Genomic DNA, 20,294 nt, shown 5'->3' with positions numbered 1-20,294 from the left:
TGCCTTAATCTGGGAGAATCCATACTGTGCTGGATTGTGTTAAGTCAACTTTGCAAATGTAAGAGTCTGACTTTCCCAGAATGCCATTTATCATTCTGGGTTAGAGATGGTCAAGGATACATTTGGTAAAATTTAGAAGACAGACATAAAACAGTCACTATAACAATGGGCAGATCATTGTGGTCAGACAGTGAGAGTCAGTGACCAGCAGATACAGAGGCATCCAACAGACCTAGGAAGTCCTGTTCCTTCTGCACCCTTTGTCCAGTTCATCTTGCCAAACGCTGGCCAACAGCAGCCAGCCTGTCCCCAGTGTTTGACAGTAAACCTGCAGGGGTGGGTCCCACACAGAAGGAACAGCTTCCCCAGAAACAGATTTCCTTGGCCTTTTCCTGTGCTCCTGGCTCAAGGTCCCACTGCATGGCCTGGCATGCTCTGATCCTCCCATGTCCCTGCCACTCCAGCCTGTCCTGCCCAGAGCTCCAGGAGCCCTGCTACTGACTGGCTCCCTCACCCTCTGACTTCTCTCCTCCAGACCTTCTCTTCCTCAGCTCCCACATATGCATACGGTGTAATTCTGATGATAAATCCATTACACTCACAAACCTGTAGTGGCCCTGTTTTATTGATGCAAACCTGATGGAGATTTTCTTACCAGAAGTGGTTTCAAGGAACAACCTTTATGGATGGAATTCTAGAAGTGGATCTCTGATCTGTCTAGATTTGTTGTGGGCAAAGGCAATGAAGGAGAGCACAGAGACCTGGAGAAGGTCAGGTGATGCAGCCACAAGAGGAAGCCTTGAACCAGGTGTGGATGCCATGATAGTGATTCCCCATCAATTTCCAGGACCAACCTGAGCCCAGCAATCAAAGGGGTGGGCTTTCTTGTACTTAATTCTAGATTTCTGCGAGGTTACAGTAGATGTAGCGTGTTCCTGCTATTGGTTTGTCCACCCACTCATCACTCACTCAGCCTGTCATTCACTCATCCATTATCTGTGAAATGGGTCTCCCCACATGCCAGGCACCAATACTGGTAAATGCAGCAGGCACAGTCTTAGCTCTCATGGCCTTAAAGTTTGGGTGGAGAGGCCAGGTGTGGTGGCTAACGCTGTATCCCTGCACTTTGGGAGGCCAAGACGGGCAGATCATCAGGCCAGGAGATCGAGACCATTCTGGCCAACATGGTGAAACCCCATCTCTACTAAAAATACAAACAAGAATTAGCTGGGTGTGGTGGCACATGCCTGTAATCCCAGCTACTCGGGAGGCTGAGGCAGGAGAATCACTTGAATCAGAGTATCAGAGGTTGCAGTGAGCAGAGATCATGCCACTGCACTCCAGCCTGGCGACAGAGTGAGACTCTGTCTTAAAAAAAAAAAATGGGGGGAGCACAAAAATAATCAGACAAGCATCTGAGAAAGCCCAACTGTGCTAAAGGTTACTAACAGACATATGATTCATTGAGAGCTTATGAGAGGAAAGTTGATCTCACCTGGGAGGGGAGGGAGTGCTTCCCACAGGAGGGGCTGATCATACTGAGATCTGAAGCACAGGTAGGAGCTGGCCACTAGAGAAAGGAAGGCTCCAGTCCAGGGCAAAAAAAAATGGCCTTTGAAGTCTCTGTGATGGGAAGGAAGGAGTCACAGAGAGGTGCTCCCCTCATGGCTGCAGTAGAGAGGGGCAGGGAAGTAGGGGGTGGAGGATGACTGCAGAGATGGGAAAGGTGGGCCACAGGAGGGTGGGGGTTGGGGGAAACCCTAGAGAGGAAGCAACATGGTCACCAGGGAGAGACGGGAGTCTAGACGGATCTGAAATACAAATCCTGTTTCATCCTGGGGGCCTCGGACTCAGGATGATGAGTAGAAAAGTAGGAGCTGGGGAAGCCCTGGCCCAACCCCAAAAGGAGGGTTTGTAGGAGAGAGGAACAAAGGAGACATCTGAGGACCTGGGACCAGTCCAGGCCTGGCTGAGACTGAATGCAGAGACACCTGGCACAGAGCAAGGCTCATACTGTCTGGGCCACTGGGGGCCACTTGGGGTTCCAAGGTTCCCGTTGCAGAATACTCTGCCCAGGGCATCCTTGAGTCTTGGGTGGGGGAGGAGGGCAGAGCCTCCCCTGCCTTTATGTGCAGGGAGGAGACAGCCTTGCAGCGCTGTGGAGTAACTGCTGGCACAGAAATACACAGATGTCTGGGAGGGAGCAGCCGACTCCAGCCTGAGCGGGAAATCCTCTGTGTTTGATCTGGAGACACTGTAGCCATCGGGGACTTCTCCTTTGTCAGTGGTACCAGCAGCAACTGAGTAATAAATCAGTCTCAGCCCCATGCCTGGGTCTTGTCGATACCAGGACATGTAGTCATGGTTCATATCCTGGGCACACTGCAGTGTCATGCTCTGTCCTGTCTTCAGGATGTGGAATTTTGGGGTCTGAGTGACACCAGCATTCACTGGACCTGCAGAGAAGGAAATAGCTGATGCTGCAGCCCCAATGGGAAGGTGCTGGGCCTTGAAATCTATGCAAGGGGCCCTGCCCAGGACCCACCTGCCCACAGGAGAGAAAAGGCCGCACAGCACAGGAGGCTGATGCTCATGGCAGGTGCTCCAGGATGGAGGGGTCTTCTGGGTCTGTGCATTGATGAAAGGGGAACTGGACTCTCAAGGGAGTCATTCTGAGCCCTCATTCTCCCTGCCTGGGCCCCAGAGCCTTCCTGTCAGGAGAGGCCACGCCCCTTCCCCAGATGGTTCAATCCAAAATAAATTCACCAGAGAGAATGAGAATGAGAAGAACACATTTGTCTGAATTGAAGCAAGGCTACAAGATTTTCATAACCTTTGGTAAACAGTTTGTAATTCACTGTAAATTTTATTTTTTCTAATTAATAGTCTGGTGTTCGTTATCTGCATAGTGCTGTAGTCTAGAGTCTTAGGAAAATTCCTCATGTCTTCCTGGTGTTTTTGACTCCTGTATCCCAAATACTCCTTCAAGTATCGTTTTCTAATTTGCTTAATTGACCATAATCCTGTTTAAAATCCTTTGTCTATATTGGTTTTCTCTGTTAGCAAGTTTCCAAATCCCACGGGCAGGCTCATCAACATTGGAGGAATCACTTTGCTCTGTTTCTTGTCAATCCACTGACAGATGGGACTCCTGACAAGCCCAGCTGAGCACCTTCAGCTCCTCCCAGGGCTCTTGCTTTTCGTGCCTGGGGTGAGACCACAGCAGGCAGAACCACCTCATGCTGCTGACTGCCCTCTCTGTGTGGATGATGGTGGCCACCTAGCACTGCCCATGACCTATGGACACAAACGTGGCCTGATGCATGATTAGGCCACAGCTCCTCACAGAGCTCCTCACAGAGCTCCCTTTCCTAGTATATCCATATCAGTGTCTCTGCTACATCTTGTGATGGGAATAATTTTCTCAAAACTCAGGTCTTCTGGTTGTAGGCCACTAACCACTTACACACTCTAGTACCTCCCCACTGCCAACACCATGATGCTTGTACCTGCAGTGCTGTAGGGTACACAGACTCTCTTAACCCCGGTGTCCGATCTGAAGACAGCCCCAGGTGGTTCTAGACTTCCCCTCTGTCAAACTCCAGTGACCCCTCTATCAATTTCACATGGAAGCAGGCCGACTGCCCTTCATCTGGCTCCACCATTTATTAGCTCTGAGACCATGGGCAAGGTCATTCATTAACTTTCCTGGATTCTAGCCTCGTCTAGACTCATCTATAAAACACGACTAACATTCCCCTCAATGCTTTATGAGGATGAACTGAGATACTGTGTAGTCTCTGGTAGGTTTGATAAAGGTCTATCCTTTTATCCCTCCCTGACTCCTCATGCAGGAGAAACCAATGGAGCCCTCAGACCTGCCAGGACTATGAGTGATGGAAAACCTGGAATCATCAACTGGGTGCTGGGGTGAGAGGAACGCGGAAGCACAAAGAGGCCATTCAGTCACTTTGGAAAAGATCTGGCAGAATTTAGGAATCAGAAAATAGAGCATGAATATACCTGTCTACCCTCATATGCAATATGAAGCAGCTGATAAGAGCAAGTTAGATCTATATCAACCAATCTGGAACAAGAAAGACCAGGGTATATTAACAGAAAAGAGTATGCATGTGGCAGGTAAAGTGTACAGGCGAACCCATTTTCTGTAGGTGTACTTGAGTAGAAAGGTATGCAGGAACACAGAAAAGAGAGGTGAAAAGAAGCACACCAGAGCGTTAATATTGGTTACGAGTGGAAGGTGGGATTGGATTCGAGAGCATTATTCACATTTTCTTTATATATTATTTAATTTGTTTATTAAAAGTTCTTAACCACATGCAAGCTTTACGTTTACACCTTTCATCAGGCATCAGAATTCGTAGTGTCTACATGGGCAAAGTACAGAAAGCTTCTGTTTATGGAACCCCCTATAATGGCCCACTTTTTTTTTTTAATAAACCGAGGAGAAAGTGTGCTCCATGAAAGCACATGAGCTCCTGGTGAACACAGCCAGTCTCTGACTGCTGAGGAGGGTGAGCATCGAGGTCCATACATTTGAAGGTGAGGTCAGTTTGTGCTGATTATGAACTAATAAGGCTTCTACCTCTGAAAGCCTGATCACTACGGGGAAGTGGAGGATCTCACCCCTTGTTCTAGAACAGGCTTTGAATAGCCCCCTGATTGGAAAAGGAAGAGAAATGAGCACCCTCTAGTGCCTGCATTTCCAAACTCAGTGAGAGCTCCTTTCCAGTTTTACATTGTTCAAGCTTTAGAAATGCTCTTTGTTTCTGATCCAAGTAGCAGTGTTATTACGGTGTCGATTGTAACAATATTCCACATTTATCAACAGCACACAGCTTTCTCAAATACAGCTTTAGCGAGTGGGTGGAAGAAAATGCTGTCCCTAGGGAAGATGTTCTGACTTTGGTCTGTTTAAGGTTCAGTTATTTTAAATAGCTAGTCTGTTTTTGGTCTTTATTTTCTAAAGAGGTAAAACTGCATTTGTCTTTAAAGCATAGATGCAAATCATTCTGGCAAAATTGGGGCTTCGGTCTATCTGTGGGCCATCCTTGGTGATTTTATATTTAATTATTTCCACCCAGAATGGCTCTCACAATTCTTCAGGGACTCACACACAGCCCTGCTCTGTAAATGGAGCCTGTGTCTCACATCCAGCCTTTCCTACCTGGCAAAGGAGGGGAATAAGCAAAGGTCTCTGCTCAGTGCCCTGCACCAAAATCAGGTGTGGGCTGGAGGAAGCTGGTGACCATGAACTCTGTGTCTCTGGCATTGCCCACCAGTTCATGGAAATGGACACTAATGATATAGTTCAGTGTAGCAGGCACCATGGCCTCAAAGCCACCCAAAGAATGGAGAAGCCATTTGTTTTCTTCTCCATGACCTTTGTTTTTTATTTTTCTTAGAAAGAGTCTTGCTCTCTCGCCCAGGCTGGAGTACACTGGTGGGATCTCAGCTCACTCCACCTCCCTGGTTCACGCCATTCTCTGGCCTCAGTCTGCTGAGTAGCTGGGACTATAGGCGCCTGCCACCATGCCTGGTTAATTTTGATTTTGTGTTTTTAGTAGAGATGGAGTTTCACATGTTAGCCAGGCTGGTCTCGATCTCCTGACCTCATCATCTGCCCACCTTGACCTCCCAAAGTGCTAGCATTACAGTCATGAGCCACTGCACCCAGCCTCCATCACCTTTTAATGCCAGTGTTTTATGTTATATTTCAAATCACTCTGCCAATGATTAGGTGCCGTGTGTCTGTGAGACGCCCAAATCCAGGACACCTGTGAGGGAAGGAGATTGAAGGAGGAGACAAGCCAGGAAGGCGATGGGCAGTGAGGAAGTTCAGTCCTGCAGAAAGGCTTGGATCCAGTTACTCATCCATGACAGGGATTTCTCATCTGTTTCCAGGACTCAATAGATCCTAGGAGATGAAGGCATAGAGGTTCCCATTTAATGCATCCACACTTCTGAAACACTCTAAGTGGGAATCCACAGGGCCTTTCACTATCCATCCTTTATTCTTTCAAGATTGGCCACTGGCACCTGGAACTGCTGTTGGTACTGACAATAAAATCAGGAACAAAACATCCACAATTCCTAAAATGATGCATTTTACAGTCTAGAGTGCAAAAGAGTCCATTAGTCACCCGAAGTCATGGAAAATGACAATGGTGTTAAATCTGTGAATACTAATGCACATTATAAGCCGTGAGGATTTATATTAAGGAGGTACAGCCTAGGAAAACTCTTGAAGGAGGGTCTCCCTAAAGATGGTGGTAGTTAGACTGAGATTTGGAGAAAGAACAAAAAAGAAGAGACTTCTGATGAGCCACAGGATGCAGCGTGGAGTGGAAAGGCCTTTGTGGGGAGGAGCATGACACATGAGGAATGGCCTGAACTGAGGCGTCTGTGGTTGACATGGAGGTGAGGGTGCAGAGGAAGGGAGAGGACAGCTGGGCGCAGACATCACGTGGAGGAGGCTGTGGACTGACATGAGTGTGGTGTGGGGAAGATGGAGTTGTGAAGGCCGACAGGGAAAAGAACATAGACCTGTGTTGTCAATGCTGTCTGCAAATATACAATTTCAAATGAACTTTCCTTTCTGAGAGCAACTGAAGAAAAGGACTTCTGAGGCCAGAGCTGCAGGAGGGGCCTGGAAGAGAGGCTGCATCCACTCACATCATGGTAACGTGCATTCCATCATCCAGCTGAGACTGGCCTGGGAGAGAAACTCAGTACAGGGCAGTTTCCCATGAACAGGGCTGCTCAGAAATCTGAGGGCGCCAGCCTGGGCAGTGTTGGGAGACTCCTATGGGACAATGTCTTCCACTGCCTGGATCACGGTCTCCTGAAGACAAGGCCACCTATATCTTCCACTGAGCATTGTGTGCAGAGGAAGGTGGCTGTGGGGTGACTGCTGCTGCAAGAGGGCACAGAGGTCTGGGAGAGGCTGTCTGACAGCAAGGCCACATATTTAGCTTTGAGAGAAAGTCACAGACCCTCAGCAATTTCTCTATAGTGTGGGCTGGGACAGATCAGCTGTGCACCATCTTCGGCTCCTATTAACACCTACACATGTAGTCATGGATGGCAGTCTCAGGCATCTCCATGTCACTTCGCGTCCTGCCTTTGTTCTCTGGTATCTTGGGATCTGGTTATCCCAGCTTGTATGAAGTCTATGTTAGAAGGAAGTTGAGCGCCCAAAGAGGGACCCCAATAATGTAGACCTGTGGTAAAGGCTTAGGCTAGGACGTAGTGAGCCAAGGAAAAGGCTTTAGGGGACTCACCTGCACCCTGGAGGTAAAAGGCTGCACCACTGAGGAGTCTGGTAGCCAAGGCAGGGTCAGGGAAATATCAGCGAATTGTGGGAGGTTTTTCAGCTTGTGCCTTGGGAACATAATTCCTGGATGTCAGTAGATCACTGGTGATGCCACTGCCCCTGCCAGCTAGTGATTCTGCCCTCTGCCTGCTATTCCTCCCTCTACCTGCTACAACCTTCAACCTACAGTCAAGTCATAAACATTCGCCCATGTTGTCTCTGCTCCTGGCTGTCTTTCTTCTACAAGACAACAGACAGACAAGGTTCATGATAATTTGCCTTCCACCTACCTCTCCACCGTCAGCACGAGGTGTCCACTTTAGGGCTCTTTTTGACAGATGATTGCTTCTTCACTGAACATATGTGCTTCCTTCCCATTCCTAGGTCTCTGTCTTATTTCTTACATGAGATATATTTCAGGTACATTTATTCTTATTGGTGAAAATCCAAACTTAAATTTTAGTAGAATAAATTGAGAAAAATATCTTTAGACATTTATATGAGAAAGCAGTTTTTGTCTACACACAAGCAAAATTGTAGCATTAAATTAAACTCTTGTGCATCAAAAAACACCACAAAAATGAAAATGTAGGCTGCTAACTTGGGAAAGACAAAGGGAATGCATATAAATGATTTTTTAAAAGTGTGAAATTTAACATTCCTCAAAGTTGCTCATGAAGAGGCCATAGTAATGACCCCTGAAGACATCTGAGCCTCTACTGCGGCCCTGTTGGTCACTAGGGGACAGTGTGAGGGCTCTGACTTACTGACCAGGACGCAAAAGGTGATGATGGAGCAGGCGGGTAGGTGGAAAATGGATGGACTAGTTTGTTTCCTACTTCTGGTCCTTACAAGCCAGGAGACACCAGGGAAAATGACTCAATGTCCCTGAGCCTCCCATCTGTAAAGGAAGAATAAGAATGATTGATGTGCAAGGTTGTTGAAAGACTTTAAGCTACATAAGAAATACAAAGAATCTAGCACACATCCGGGGCTCTGCAGTCACTCTTCTACTGAAGTTACCCAGGAAGTGACAAGCTGCAAGAAGATGCAGCACAGAAGCGGGCACACTCAGGGCACAGGAAACCTGGGCTCTGTTGGTTGGGAGAGCTCTGCGCTCAGTAGGACACAAGACATGCCTTCTAAACAACTAAAAGGTTCCCTTGAAGGAGTGAAACCTGGGTGGGGCCTGCAGCTCTCAAGGCAAAGCTAAGGCAGGAAGTTTATATACAGAATGTCAGTGACTCTGCCGGGCTGTGCCAAGCTGCTGGCACAAAGATACAGGGCCGAGTCCTCCAGCAACGAGGCATTCACATTCAGCTCAGAGCTATAGTCAGGGAACTGGCGACCTGAGAATCTAGGAGGGAAGTTTCCTCTGCCATTCTCTTCCTCCCTATAATACTGAACGATAAACTGGGGCCCCTGACCCAGGGTCTGTTGGTACCAGGACACAGTGTTGTGCCCAGACTGAGGAGAGCATCTCAGCGTCACTTGCTGTCCTCTGGTTTTGATCAGGTGTGTGGGACTTTGGGTGACTCCAGTCTCCACTGAGCCTGTGGGAAAAGCAGATGGAGGATGAGCACATCAGACGGCCTGGAGGTCCTCCCCAAGGTAAAGTGGAGGACACGGGTGGGAAAGCTGCGAATGGGGCTACTGTCCTGTGCACAGGACTCACCTGCTCCCAGGAGACAAAGCAGCGCCCAGCAGAGGAGCCCAGGGCCCATGGCACAGTGGGGCAGGCAGCACTGCACCTGATTCAGGGCTTGGTCCTCCTGGGGAAGAGCCGAGTGAGTTCTGGGCCTTGACTTTCCTGATAGGAGGGGTATCCTGTGATGTCACTGTCCTGTGTCCTCCCCATGCAGCCTTCCTTATGTCCAGTGCTCAGTGGATCCTAGAGTCTCCACCTGTTCTACAGAGCTGGAGGGATGGGTGAAGGCAGAAGTTTCTGTGATGATACAGTTGCTCTTCTGCCCACACTGCCCCAGCTCACAGGCTGCCCCATCACCCTCTCACCCTTCCCCCACCTAGTGCTGCGGTGCTAACACACCTACCCATCAGCGGAGGGTGAGGAGCCTGTGATTAAACCCTCACATTCCAGTTCTTCCTTGCTGTCCTCACATCATCTTTCTGATGCTAGATTCACACCAATGTTTCTTATTATATTTTCCTGTCCCAGGCAACATTCCCAGCCCCTTTCCTTAGTGGCCAGTTGTGCGGAGTCCCCAAGATTTAGTCCATCTGATCAGATCCAAAGCAGACCTGTGTTGTCTGTAAATTATTAAGAGTGTAGATTTCCCAGAAATAATTCTAGGATTTTAAGAGCTCACAGCACATGGTTTGGCTTATGGGAGACAGGACAGCAGAGGGAGGCAGTGTCACCATCTGTGCTGGTTTGCAAAATCTATTCCCATGGCTCCCTTCTTGCTGGGTGAAATTTCCTGGCGGCTAAAAGTAGTCACACACTAACCTGAATGCTTTGCCGCTTAGATATTTCTTTCAGTAGATATCCTAGTGAATGGCTCATAATTTTATATTCCATAAAGTCCTGGAACAGGACAGAATTTTGCCAAGGTTTTTGCTATTTATAACAAGTATAGTATTTGCTTCAATTTCCGATACCTTGTTCCTCATTTCCCCTTGAGCCTTCACCGGAATTGCCCTTAATGCTCTGCTTTCAGGAGTCTAGGCTTTTGCTAGTCTGCTCCTCCCAATTCTTTCAACCTCTATCCGTTGGCCACTTCCCATTAACCAAGCTGCTTCTACATTTTCAGGTATTATAGCAACAGCCTCATGGTGCCATATTTTCTTTCAATTTCTTTCCTACTGCTATAGAGAAATACCATGGACTGGGCAATTTATAAAGACAAGAGGTTTATTTGGCTTATAGATCTGGAGACTGGGAAGTCCAAGATCAAAGGACCATAGCTGATGAGGTCCTCCTGCTGTTATCCAAGGCAGAATGAAGGGGAAGCAAGCACCGAAGACAGAAAAAACAGCTGAATTAATCCTTTTTATCAGAAGACCATTCCCAAGAAAACTAAGTCACTCCCCCAATAAGGGCATTGATCTCTTTCTGAGGGCAGATCCCTCATGACCTAGTCCTAGCTGTCCCACCTCCCAATACCATTACATTGACAAATTTCAACATGAGCTTTCGTGGAGACACTCAAGCATAGCACACACATCTACACTATGAGTCAGTATTTCCACTCTTAAGTGTAGGTTTTAAAAAAAGAAAAAAGAATGCATACGTCCAAAAGAAAGAATTCCACAAGAATGTTCACAACAACTTTATTCATAATAGTTGAAGACAGGAATAACATGGATAGGCGTCAACAAGAGAATGCATAAAAAATTTGTGGTATATTTATGCAATGGAATATTAGTCATAAGAAAGAATGACCTACTGATACAATATGAATACACTTCAGAAATACTAATTTTGGAGAAAAATAACTAATAAAAATATGATTCCATTTATATGAAGATGAAAAACAGACAAAGCTAGTCAATGGTGATAAAAATAGAAAAGTTTTTGTCTCTGGGATAGAAATTGATTGGAAAGTAGCATGAGGACACTTTCTTGAGTGAAGTAAAATTTTTATAATTATTTCAGTTACTGTTGCACTGGCATATGCAATTGCCAAAATGTATGTTTTGTATTTGTATTAATATTTTTGTTTTACTCTGTATTATGCCTTAATAAAAATTGTTACTAAAAATTAAACAGCTAAACTGCATAAAATATGGGAGTCATTTACAAATGTATGCTTGTATTCTGCACAGCCCAATTTAAAAATGAGTCACACAAAAATAAGAAAAGACAAGAACACACATATCTGTGTAAGATTTGGAGAATGTGAGAAGTGCTCAGTGACTGAAATAGGCAACATTGAAATTTGGCAACAAAATAAGCTCAAGTGATGAAAAACAACTGAGGATCAACATCAAGGAAAGCTTTAGAAAAACAAAAACTTTCTAAAAATATCTTCATATGCTACTGAAATCATTCTGAGAACCCTGAGCTGCTATACATTTTATAACTTGGGAAACTGGGCATTCATCAGTCTCACAATTGAGCGTTTCTTTTCTTTCTGGCTTTCAACAGATTGGCCAATTGGTGAACTGATTTTTTTTGCCCAACAAGCAGCTTGCTCCCCTCTTTGTGAATGGGGTCCTGGGTGACCCAGCACTCCCCATTTGGCAGCCTCACAGAGGGGAGTTGGGCACAGCACAGACACACGGGGTTCCCTGTACCTGGGGTTTGCAATCCCTGTGAAGCCCAGCTGTGGACCTCACAGTCCTGCAGTTAAGGGATCCCAACTAAAGAAACTTGCCTCTAGGTGTCTGCTTTACCTGTTAGTGCTAAAGAGGGATACAGGCTGCAGTAAAATAAAATGTTTGCTCAATATTATTCTGTAATATTTTACAAGAAAATCAATTGAGGAGTTCATGGATTTTCATCCAAGCCGAAGTCAAGATAATAGCTGAATTCCTTCCTTAATCTACCCTGAGAGGACTCAGACACTGCTCTATGCCCACAAGTACTTAGTGGAGACTTATTTATAGTCTTTTTTCGATAATTCTACTAGTCAACTATCTTCAGGTCTAATGGCACAGTTTGGTGCATCTCCTAACATTTTTCTTCGTAGCCTGTTTACTTAGGTGTTTTAGAAATTGTTATCAACATTTTATGCCCTCCAGAGAACACATGCTTGGTGTCCAATGGAATCTAAGCCAAGGTGATGTTATCAGTACGACTTATAAACTTGTAGAATCCCTGATCACTCAAGGAGGTTAAAGCTGTTGCCTGGCGAGACCTGCAGGGAAGATGAGGTGCAGCAGAGATGGACTGGACTCAGGGCACATCCTGCCCCTCATTTTCCCCTTTTCCTCTGAGGCAGTTGCTCCTCTGTGTGCACCTGCCCTGACACCAAGGCTGCCCAGCCAACATTCTTCAACTGTAGATGTCATTAAAGATTAGAGAGACTTCCCGCCTCTTGCATAGCTGTAGGTAGCCTAGCAATAACTGAAAACTGCTGCAGTATCTGCATAATATTGGATCCAAGCCCTAATTTTTCTTAACCCTTTCCCTCCTAGGCTGCTCTCCTAGACTCCCCAGAGCCCTTTAGAGCGCAGTGGAGCACACTGCCATCTTGTGGCCAATAAGTGAAGTTTCATCAGTTTCTTCTGCAATGGCCCAAGGAATGCTGGGAAGTGTCTGCAGCGTGAGCTGCCATAATATCCCAGAAATGCCATCCCACAGATTTTATGAGCTGCTTCCCTAAAGCCTCATCCCAACATTAGTTCTGACTATTGCTTTCAGTTACCAATCTTAATATCCCACCCTCATTCTGAGTAACTCTTTTCATATAGCTCCACTTATAGTTTAACTTTTTCTCCCTTAAAACTATCATCTAAAGAAAGAGGAACAGAATGAGAGGAATGAAAGGAAATAATATTTGGTTTTAAATAGGAAGAAAACACAGCTGTTGAAATATAAAGAGATTATTTAATTCGAATCAATAAGATACACAAAAATATCCTCAAAAATGACAATGTTACCCCAAAAGTTTAGATCAGCAAAAGATGAAGTCAAATGTCTATTAAAAAAAGGAAAATTGAAATATATAAAATGAGACCTCTTACAAGGCAATAAGCAATGGTGGAGGGAGCAGTACCTAATGCAGAAAATAAAGGTGGATATAACTAAGACTAGCGAAAGGGCTGCTACAGGAAATGATCAACTTGTACAATGCACATCCACTGATCTGAGCACCAAACAGGGAAGACATGATTCTGGAAGAGGCAGAGGAGCAGCAGGAGATGAGGGCACGCTGGTGCAAAATAGTATCATAAGGAAGCAAATCAGCCAGGGGACTCTGCAGTACATGACTTTGCTCTCTTCGGTCTCCTGTGACAGCTGAACTGGGCCATTTTCCTCTCCAAGGATTTGCTCCTGCACCCGGAGTTAGATTACCCTGGGATTTGCTCCTCCTCAGGTTCCCACGGAAGAACTACCACTCCTTCCTTGTTGACCATGGTCTGAAGGAGAGGTCAGCTCTCCATCCCCTTTAATCCCACAGTATTGGGGATTGGCACAGACTTCTCAATTGGCATCGACCTCTCTCATGGCATGCTCACATGCCTCCTAACTGTGCCTTTTCATTTCCACTAGACTGAAAGTTAGATGTGGGCAATGAAACTTAACACCTTTATCATAGGATGCACAAGTGACTGCTTTCAAAAATACTGCTGTTTCTTTTACTGCCTTGGGTTATATCTGAACAGGAAAAAAGGCACAATTTCTTAATGTGACTTAACCACAAAACCTTCCCAAGTGCCAAAAACAATATAACTACCAAGGGATTGCTCTCCTCATTGGTGAGATGGCAAAATAAAACAACAAAGAAAATATTATGAAATACTTTAAAGGAGACCTAGAATCCCAGTCCCTCCTATACAAACATCATTGTATGGCCTCCTTCTAATTTAAGAGACAGGCAGAACCATTCCTGTGCCCTGAACCTGGCAGGAAAGCCCTGCTGGAGGCTGTGGGGAGCTGGTGAGGATGAGCCTTGGTGATTCTGCCCCCAGAGCAGGGATTCTCAGGGAGCTCTGGGCAACTTCCAGGGACTGAGATGGAGAGTGGCCATACTCCGTCTTGGAGAGGAGAATACTTAGGGTGTGACATTTCTGACCTCTCAGCCTAAAGTAAAACCAGAGTCATTCCTGACTGGTGCGGAACTGCTTAGTTGCCAAAGCAAAACTGTCCTTGTTTCAGGGTCTGTCCATGCCACAGAAGAACAGCAGGGCTGTAAGTGGTTCACAACCTAGACTTGCTACTTGGCCATCTCTGTTTCCAGTGACTCCAGGATCTGAATGTTCCATAGGAAGAAAGACAATCTGTAAATAATGCACAGGTTCAGTGATACCTTTAGGTACATTCAAAATAGTTGTCATGTTCCAGACTGGCATGCTTGTAGGAAACACAGACCTTCAGAGCAAGAGAATTTGGGGGTTGAATAGAAATAGGAATAATAAAGTCCCCCTTAGATGATGGCTTCTAAGAACAAGAGTAGAGGGGAGATTAATTCTGAGCTCTTTTGGCCCCACAAGAAATGACATAACAGGGACATCAGAAAATACCCCAGTGATGTGCTGCTAAACTGGGTGTCTGTGAAGGTGGGGGCGTGGCTGGTAGCATTTCCTAATTTCTGTTGTACCAGCATACCCACCATGGCAGATTTCAAGCTCCCAGCATGCCGTCACTGAACAGGGAGCTGGGAAGAGTATGCCTACTTGGTTCTTCTGAGTCATACAAGCTGGCTCTAGCACATCCCTAGAGTCAAGAGCAAAGCTTTCAAAGTTCTTCAATGCTTCCAACTCAACACACTAAAAATGAGGCCCAAGCAACTATAGCACACCTTATTATTTTCATGAGAGGATCAGAGTGTGTGATCCTGGGTCTTGGAAGGGACAAAGGGAGGTTTGTGCAGAGAAAGGATTTCTGAGTCCTCTGAAGCTGCCGAGATCACAGAGCAAAGAGTTATGCTGGTTGGTTGGGGATCTGCTAGCCTTTGACTTGAAGTAATTGCAATGAAATGTTTCTCCTGCCTACCTTAAGACAACGGAATGATTCCATTAGAGCAGAAACCCTATTCCTTCCTATTTGTTCATTAGTAATGTCTGCCCTTTGCTCCTCTTGCGTGTTCATTCTCTGTATAAACTGGAAGCCCTGCTCACTTTTGTTAAATGTCCTTGCAGCACCATTTACAACTGTGGACTGTGTTCTCTTCAGCCTCAGTGTCAGAGCTTGTCCAGTGTTAGGACCAGGTGTCTCAGGAGTCACGTGGAGGAAGGTGGCAGCAGTTAGAGACAAGGTCTAGGAAGACAGGGAATTGCCATCTGTGCCCTGGCCTTACTCAGTCCCAGGAGACACAGGGCACCTGAGCAAGGAGGGATTTCATGATGGCACCATATAACGTGGGTCCAGAGCAACTCCCTCCCATAGACCGTCATTTTCTGGGGAAAGAAATTTGGTATCTGTACCACCACGATTTCTGATCAGAGAATTTGGAAGGGCTATGATGCCCTTCCTAGCTATGAAAGACTCAGGGCACCACTATCATGGCTGCGTCTGGGACACTGAACCCCAGACTTGGAGAAGTGGTCTGACGCCGAGGACTCTCAGAAACCCATGATCAATAATCACATCAGCTCTGACCAGTGCATTCACTTTCATAGATACAAACTGCAGCATAACCCACAGACAGGTGGAGGATTCTATTGCAATATAATCACTGTACTTCTATTTATAACAAGTACTATATAAGAATATATAATATGAGAAATAATATAAAAAGGAACAGATTCAATATTATAAATAAAACACTTCTTGAATTAAAGGCCTCAGGAAAATTATGTCAAATCAAATGAGTTGGACAGCAATGAAAACCCTCAGAGTCTAAAAATCACATTTCCTGAGGGAATCAAGGTGAACAAGCAGGGGTGGTGAATGCATGCTTCTGTCTATCAGGACAGCAGCAATGGCAAATGGAAACAAAATAAAAGATACATATGGCTTAAAGTAGGCAAAGAAATGAAGTCTTATTGTTACCATGATTGTATTTATCAAGTAAGGACCACAAAAGTTGCAATGACCTTTACTTCAAATAGGAAGAGAGGTTTGATATTTTGTTGTAGGAAACTTCCAAGGTGACAGGAATAGAATAGGCTTCAGAAGAAAGATATTCCTGGGGATGTAGCCTCAGACCTTCCAGATGTCAGATGCTCTAACATATGCAGGAGAAGAGGCAAGTGTCCTTCCCAAGACAACCTCATGTATGTGGGCAGCACAGCAGCCTCCAAGACCTACAGAAGATGCATGTCTGCCCTGAAGGCCAAGGCTAAGACACCCACTCCTTGCTTGGAGCAGTGAGCTGGCTCCGAGGACTCCTAGAGTGCAGTGGGCCGTGATTGTTTTCACCAGCTACATTTGCAGTCACTGTGTTTCAGGAATGAATCTATGGTCTCTTCCTACCCAAAGGACAGCCGATGTCCAAATCTACTTCTTTCCCACGAAAAGTGAGGAGCAAAGAGAGGCCTCTCTTAAGGGTCTCTAGGAGCAGAAAGGAGAGAGAAGGATGAGGTTTGTGAACAGGAAGGAGGTGACTGTGCCACACTGTGGCTAAGCTGCTGGCACAGAGATACACAGCTGAGTCCCCCTGCTCTGTGCGCTGGATCATCAGAGTGGAGACGGATCCCTCAGGCCTCTCTGCAGAGAAGCGATCACTGGGCATTCCTGATTTGTCTCATTGAGCTTCATTCTGGAAGTAAGTCAAAAACTCTGGGCCCTGCCCCAGGGCCTGTTGGTACCAGTAAAGGTAATCATGACCTGAAATTGGATCACACCTGAGAGCTACATCCTGTCCCTTCTTTGTGACTTTGTACCTTGGGGACTGGGAGACTCCAGCACCTGTGTGATCTGTGGAAATAGAATTTGGCAACAGAATAAGGAAAACATTTGTAGTCATCACGCATACACACAGACACACACACAGACACACACACACACAACCTACACACAGAAAAAAAATGAAACTACTTTGTGTTCTGAGGACTCACCTGTCCCTAGGAAACCCAGGACCACCCAGCAGAGGAGCCTGGTGCCCATGACAGGGTCAGGCCAGGATGGGGGCTTTACCAGATCAGTGTCGCTGTGAGCAGGAGCAGAGGATGAGGGACGTCCTTGTCTCCACAGGGCAGTTCCCACAGTGACATCACTTCCTCTCTCAATCCCCAGGATGTCAGGGCCACAGCATTTCTGTTAGAACACACTTGAGTGATACTTTAAATATTTATAAGCTCCTTTTTAACATCAATGCATGGCTCATCGCTTTGGCCTCCAGAGCTGTCTGGACCCGGAGGCCTCACGCTGCATCTCTGAGTTCATCTTCTCATCCCACAGCTGCTCCTCTGTCTGCTGGGCATGTCCTGTAGGATGCACCAACAGCGCCCCTAACATAGGGAACAAAGGAGTGAGCTCATTATTTTTCCTGCCAGTCAGGGTCCCCTCTGCCATCCCATTCATGCCCCAGCCTCCTCCATTCCCCCAGTCACACATGCCCCACGGGACGGTCCCATCACATGGGTTCCCTCACAAACTGCCCTCATGCCTTTCTTCCGGGATCACTTTCCACCTTTGTTAACTATAATTCAGAAAAGATACTTTGGTAGAAACTCACAGCAGTCTTTTTTCATATTCTACTTATAAAAGTTTTTTTTTAATCAATGTCATCTTAAATGAAGGAGAATGACAATTGAGCTAATGGTTATTTTTAGCCACTGTCTTGACTTACTCTTGTTCTCCATCTATTCCTATGGGAGGTATTTCTCATTTCTTTCTGACTGCTTTCAAAATCTTCTCTTTGCCCCTCATATTCTACAATTTCCCTATGACTTGACTATTTGTCTTACATAAGATTCATTTTGATTCTGAAACTCTGAATTTGGATCCTTAAACAACTCTAAATAATTGTCAGCTAACATCTCAGAAATATCACCTCATAACATTCTACGTATTTTATCTGTTTGAAACTGCCATCATATGCAAGAAAAATGGGAAATTATGAAAAATATGCATATTCTAATATATGGGAAATATCCATTTTTTCCTTCCCTGTTCTTTAACTTCTTTCATATTTCACTTTTAATTTTCTGTGCTGCATTCTAGATCACTCCTGCTGATCCATCTTTGACATCACTAAAAATCTCTGTAGGAGGAGCTAATCAACTGTTTGACTTTCCATTTTGTTTTCAGTGATTGTATGAGGCATTTCTAGATATATTATTTGACAATTTTTATGAAAGTTACTTGATGGCTTCAGACATTCTCTTTTTCCTTGTTTCAGTGCCCTCTCGTGTTCATTTAAATGTAGCTCTCCAAACTTTCATGTCTTATAATGCCAAAATTTCAAGTCTACGGATTTGCACTTCAAATGCTTGTTGTTTGTGCTGACTTTTCCTCATGGCTATGTCCTAATATTCTTCTTACTGGGGATCTATTTGTTTGATGGTAGTCTGTGACATTCCAGAGAGGCCTGGACTGAGAGTGAACAACACCAAGAGTCTGTCATTTTTACAGCCATCTCCAGTCGAACTTGCAAATGTATGCGCCCAAGAACTGTCTGCTGCACTCTTGGCTGCCAAATACACCCAAAACATAGGTTGGTATGTCAAAAATGCTCTCTGGGCAGTCCCAAGGAAAGATACTGAATAGAATTCAAATTTTCTAATTATTTCTAGAAAAACTCTTTTCATAAATAAATCCCATTAAGCCATGTAGTCATGACATTTTCTTCATGACTACATGAAGAAATCACATATATTTATGTATACATACATATATTCATCTCTGTGTGTGTATACATTTGTATGTATCTGTGTGTGCCCATGTATACACACACACATCTATACACACATATATATTTAATATAAAAATGGCCAAACCTATGGATATCCCTACTTCTTTCCTTTTTTTTCTGAAACCCCAAACTTCAAAAAATAACTTAGATACTGGAATTCTATTGTATTTGTAAACTTCACACTCTTTCTTTTTTTTTTTTAGATGTAGTCTTGCTATGTCACCCAGGTTGCAGTGCAGTGTCGTGATCTTGGCTCACTGCAACCTCCACCTCCAAGGTTCAAGCGGTTCTCCTGGCTCAGCCCCCTAAGTAGCTGTGACTACAGGCGCCCACCACCACGCCCGGCTGATTTTTTTAAGTTTTTAGTAGATACAGGGTTTCACCATATTGGCCAGGCTGGTCTTGAACTCCTGACCTTGTAATCAGCCCGGCTTGGCCTCCCAAAGTGCTGGGATTGCAGGCATGAGCCACCGCATCCGGCCTGACTTCACACTCTTTCAAATTAAAAAGTGTAACTTATTTCAAATTAGAAATTCCCATACAAACTGACAAATGAGCTTGAAGAAGCAAATGCTCTTAGGCTTGCTCAACAAGACAATACTAGTCTATAAACGCATAGAAACCCATCTCAGGCATAGTTGACTTACTAATGCTCATCTATTCTGTGCCCAGGACACTGGGAACTTCCATATGAAAAACAGTAGGACCTAAAGTTCTAGCATCAAAGATTTGTTTTACTGTTGTCCAATTTAAGACACTGATGGAAGAAAAGTACTCAGTTTACTGTTTAGGTCCAACTTATACAAATAAAAGGAATATTCTTTACTCTGAAATCATATGTTCTCCTTTGAGTAAGTTAAAAGGTGACATAAATCATGAATTAAGCCTACTGGGCTAGACTGGGCCAGGAGAAGACAGAGGTTTTTTCTGGAAAGGCTAAGTTTCCAGGGTTAGTCAATGTGGTGCAGGAAGGAGGCTGGTGTGCAAAGATTTTTCCTTGTTAGAAGATGCTGGGATGTGTGATATGCTGAATACTCAGCTGATCTAGGGGGAAGGGTGGTCAGGCATGTAATATGAGGGACTAAATGTCAGCAGGATTATCCTGGGAAATTGCCTTTCAACAATCTGAGACAAGTTTTGGGCTCTTTGGCTCTCTCTGCTCTGTCCTGTTTGGGGGCCAGGTCTCTACATGGGGAGAAGGCATCTCTACCACATAGTATTCTTGCCATCTTCACAGAAATGCAGGGCAATTTCTGCAGATCTGAGGATTTCACTTTGGGTTTGCCATCAAATCATTGAGCTGCTGACCAGCTACAAATTAATGAAGCCCATTTCTCATACTGCAGAGTCCAAAGGGAGACCAGAGCACTTGCTTCAGTTATGAAAGAACTGGGTGGAGGAAGGCATCAAGACGTGAGCTTCCCTCCCACTGTCTCCACAGGTCGCTGCACTCTGAACAGAGGTCTGATATCCATGCAACTCCATCAGGATGGAAGCTCACGAAGGAGATAGAAGAAAGAGGCAAAGCCCTG

General features: G+C 45.2%; 1 protein-coding gene and 1 gene segment (V, D, J or C); both read right to left on the bottom strand.

Moving 5' to 3' along the window:
• Nucleotides 1-1,830: 1,830 nt before the first annotated feature.
• LOC101177905 lies at nucleotides 1,831-2,636 on the bottom strand. The gene is made up of 2 exons (XM_030826777.1): nucleotides 2,546-2,636; nucleotides 1,831-2,456 (listed from the first exon to the last, which is right to left on the bottom strand). The coding sequence occupies exons 1-2, from the start codon at nucleotides 2,634-2,636 to the stop codon at nucleotides 1,831-1,833; spliced, it is 717 nt and encodes a 238-aa protein (XP_030682637.1).
• Nucleotides 2,637-8,545: 5,909 nt separating this feature from the next.
• On the bottom strand, nucleotides 8,546-17,119 carry LOC100585398. The segment is given in 3 exon segments: nucleotides 8,546-8,889; nucleotides 9,012-9,087; nucleotides 17,043-17,119. Coding segments are annotated over 3 exon segments (497 nt in total).
• Between the last annotated feature and the right edge of the window lie 3,175 nt (nucleotides 17,120-20,294).

Source organism: Nomascus leucogenys, chromosome 13 (genome assembly GCF_006542625.1).
Source record: "Nomascus leucogenys isolate Asia chromosome 13, Asia_NLE_v1, whole genome shotgun sequence".
Classification (NCBI taxonomy): Eukaryota; Metazoa; Chordata; class Mammalia; order Primates; family Hylobatidae; genus Nomascus; species Nomascus leucogenys.
This window is presented reverse-complemented; position numbering and strand designations above follow the sequence as displayed.

What these genes read in the sequence shown, in the direction of transcription:
- LOC101177905 (XM_030826777.1), bottom strand. Translation starts at nt 2,636, where the DNA reads ATGCACAGACCCAGAAGACCCCTCCATCCTGGAGCACCTGCCATGAGC. An exon ending in CTTTTCTCTCCTGTGGGCAG is followed by an intron (nt 2,457 to 2,545) that starts GTGGGTCCTGGG and finishes CCTTCTCTGCAG; the next exon opens with GTCCAGTGAATGCTGGTGTC.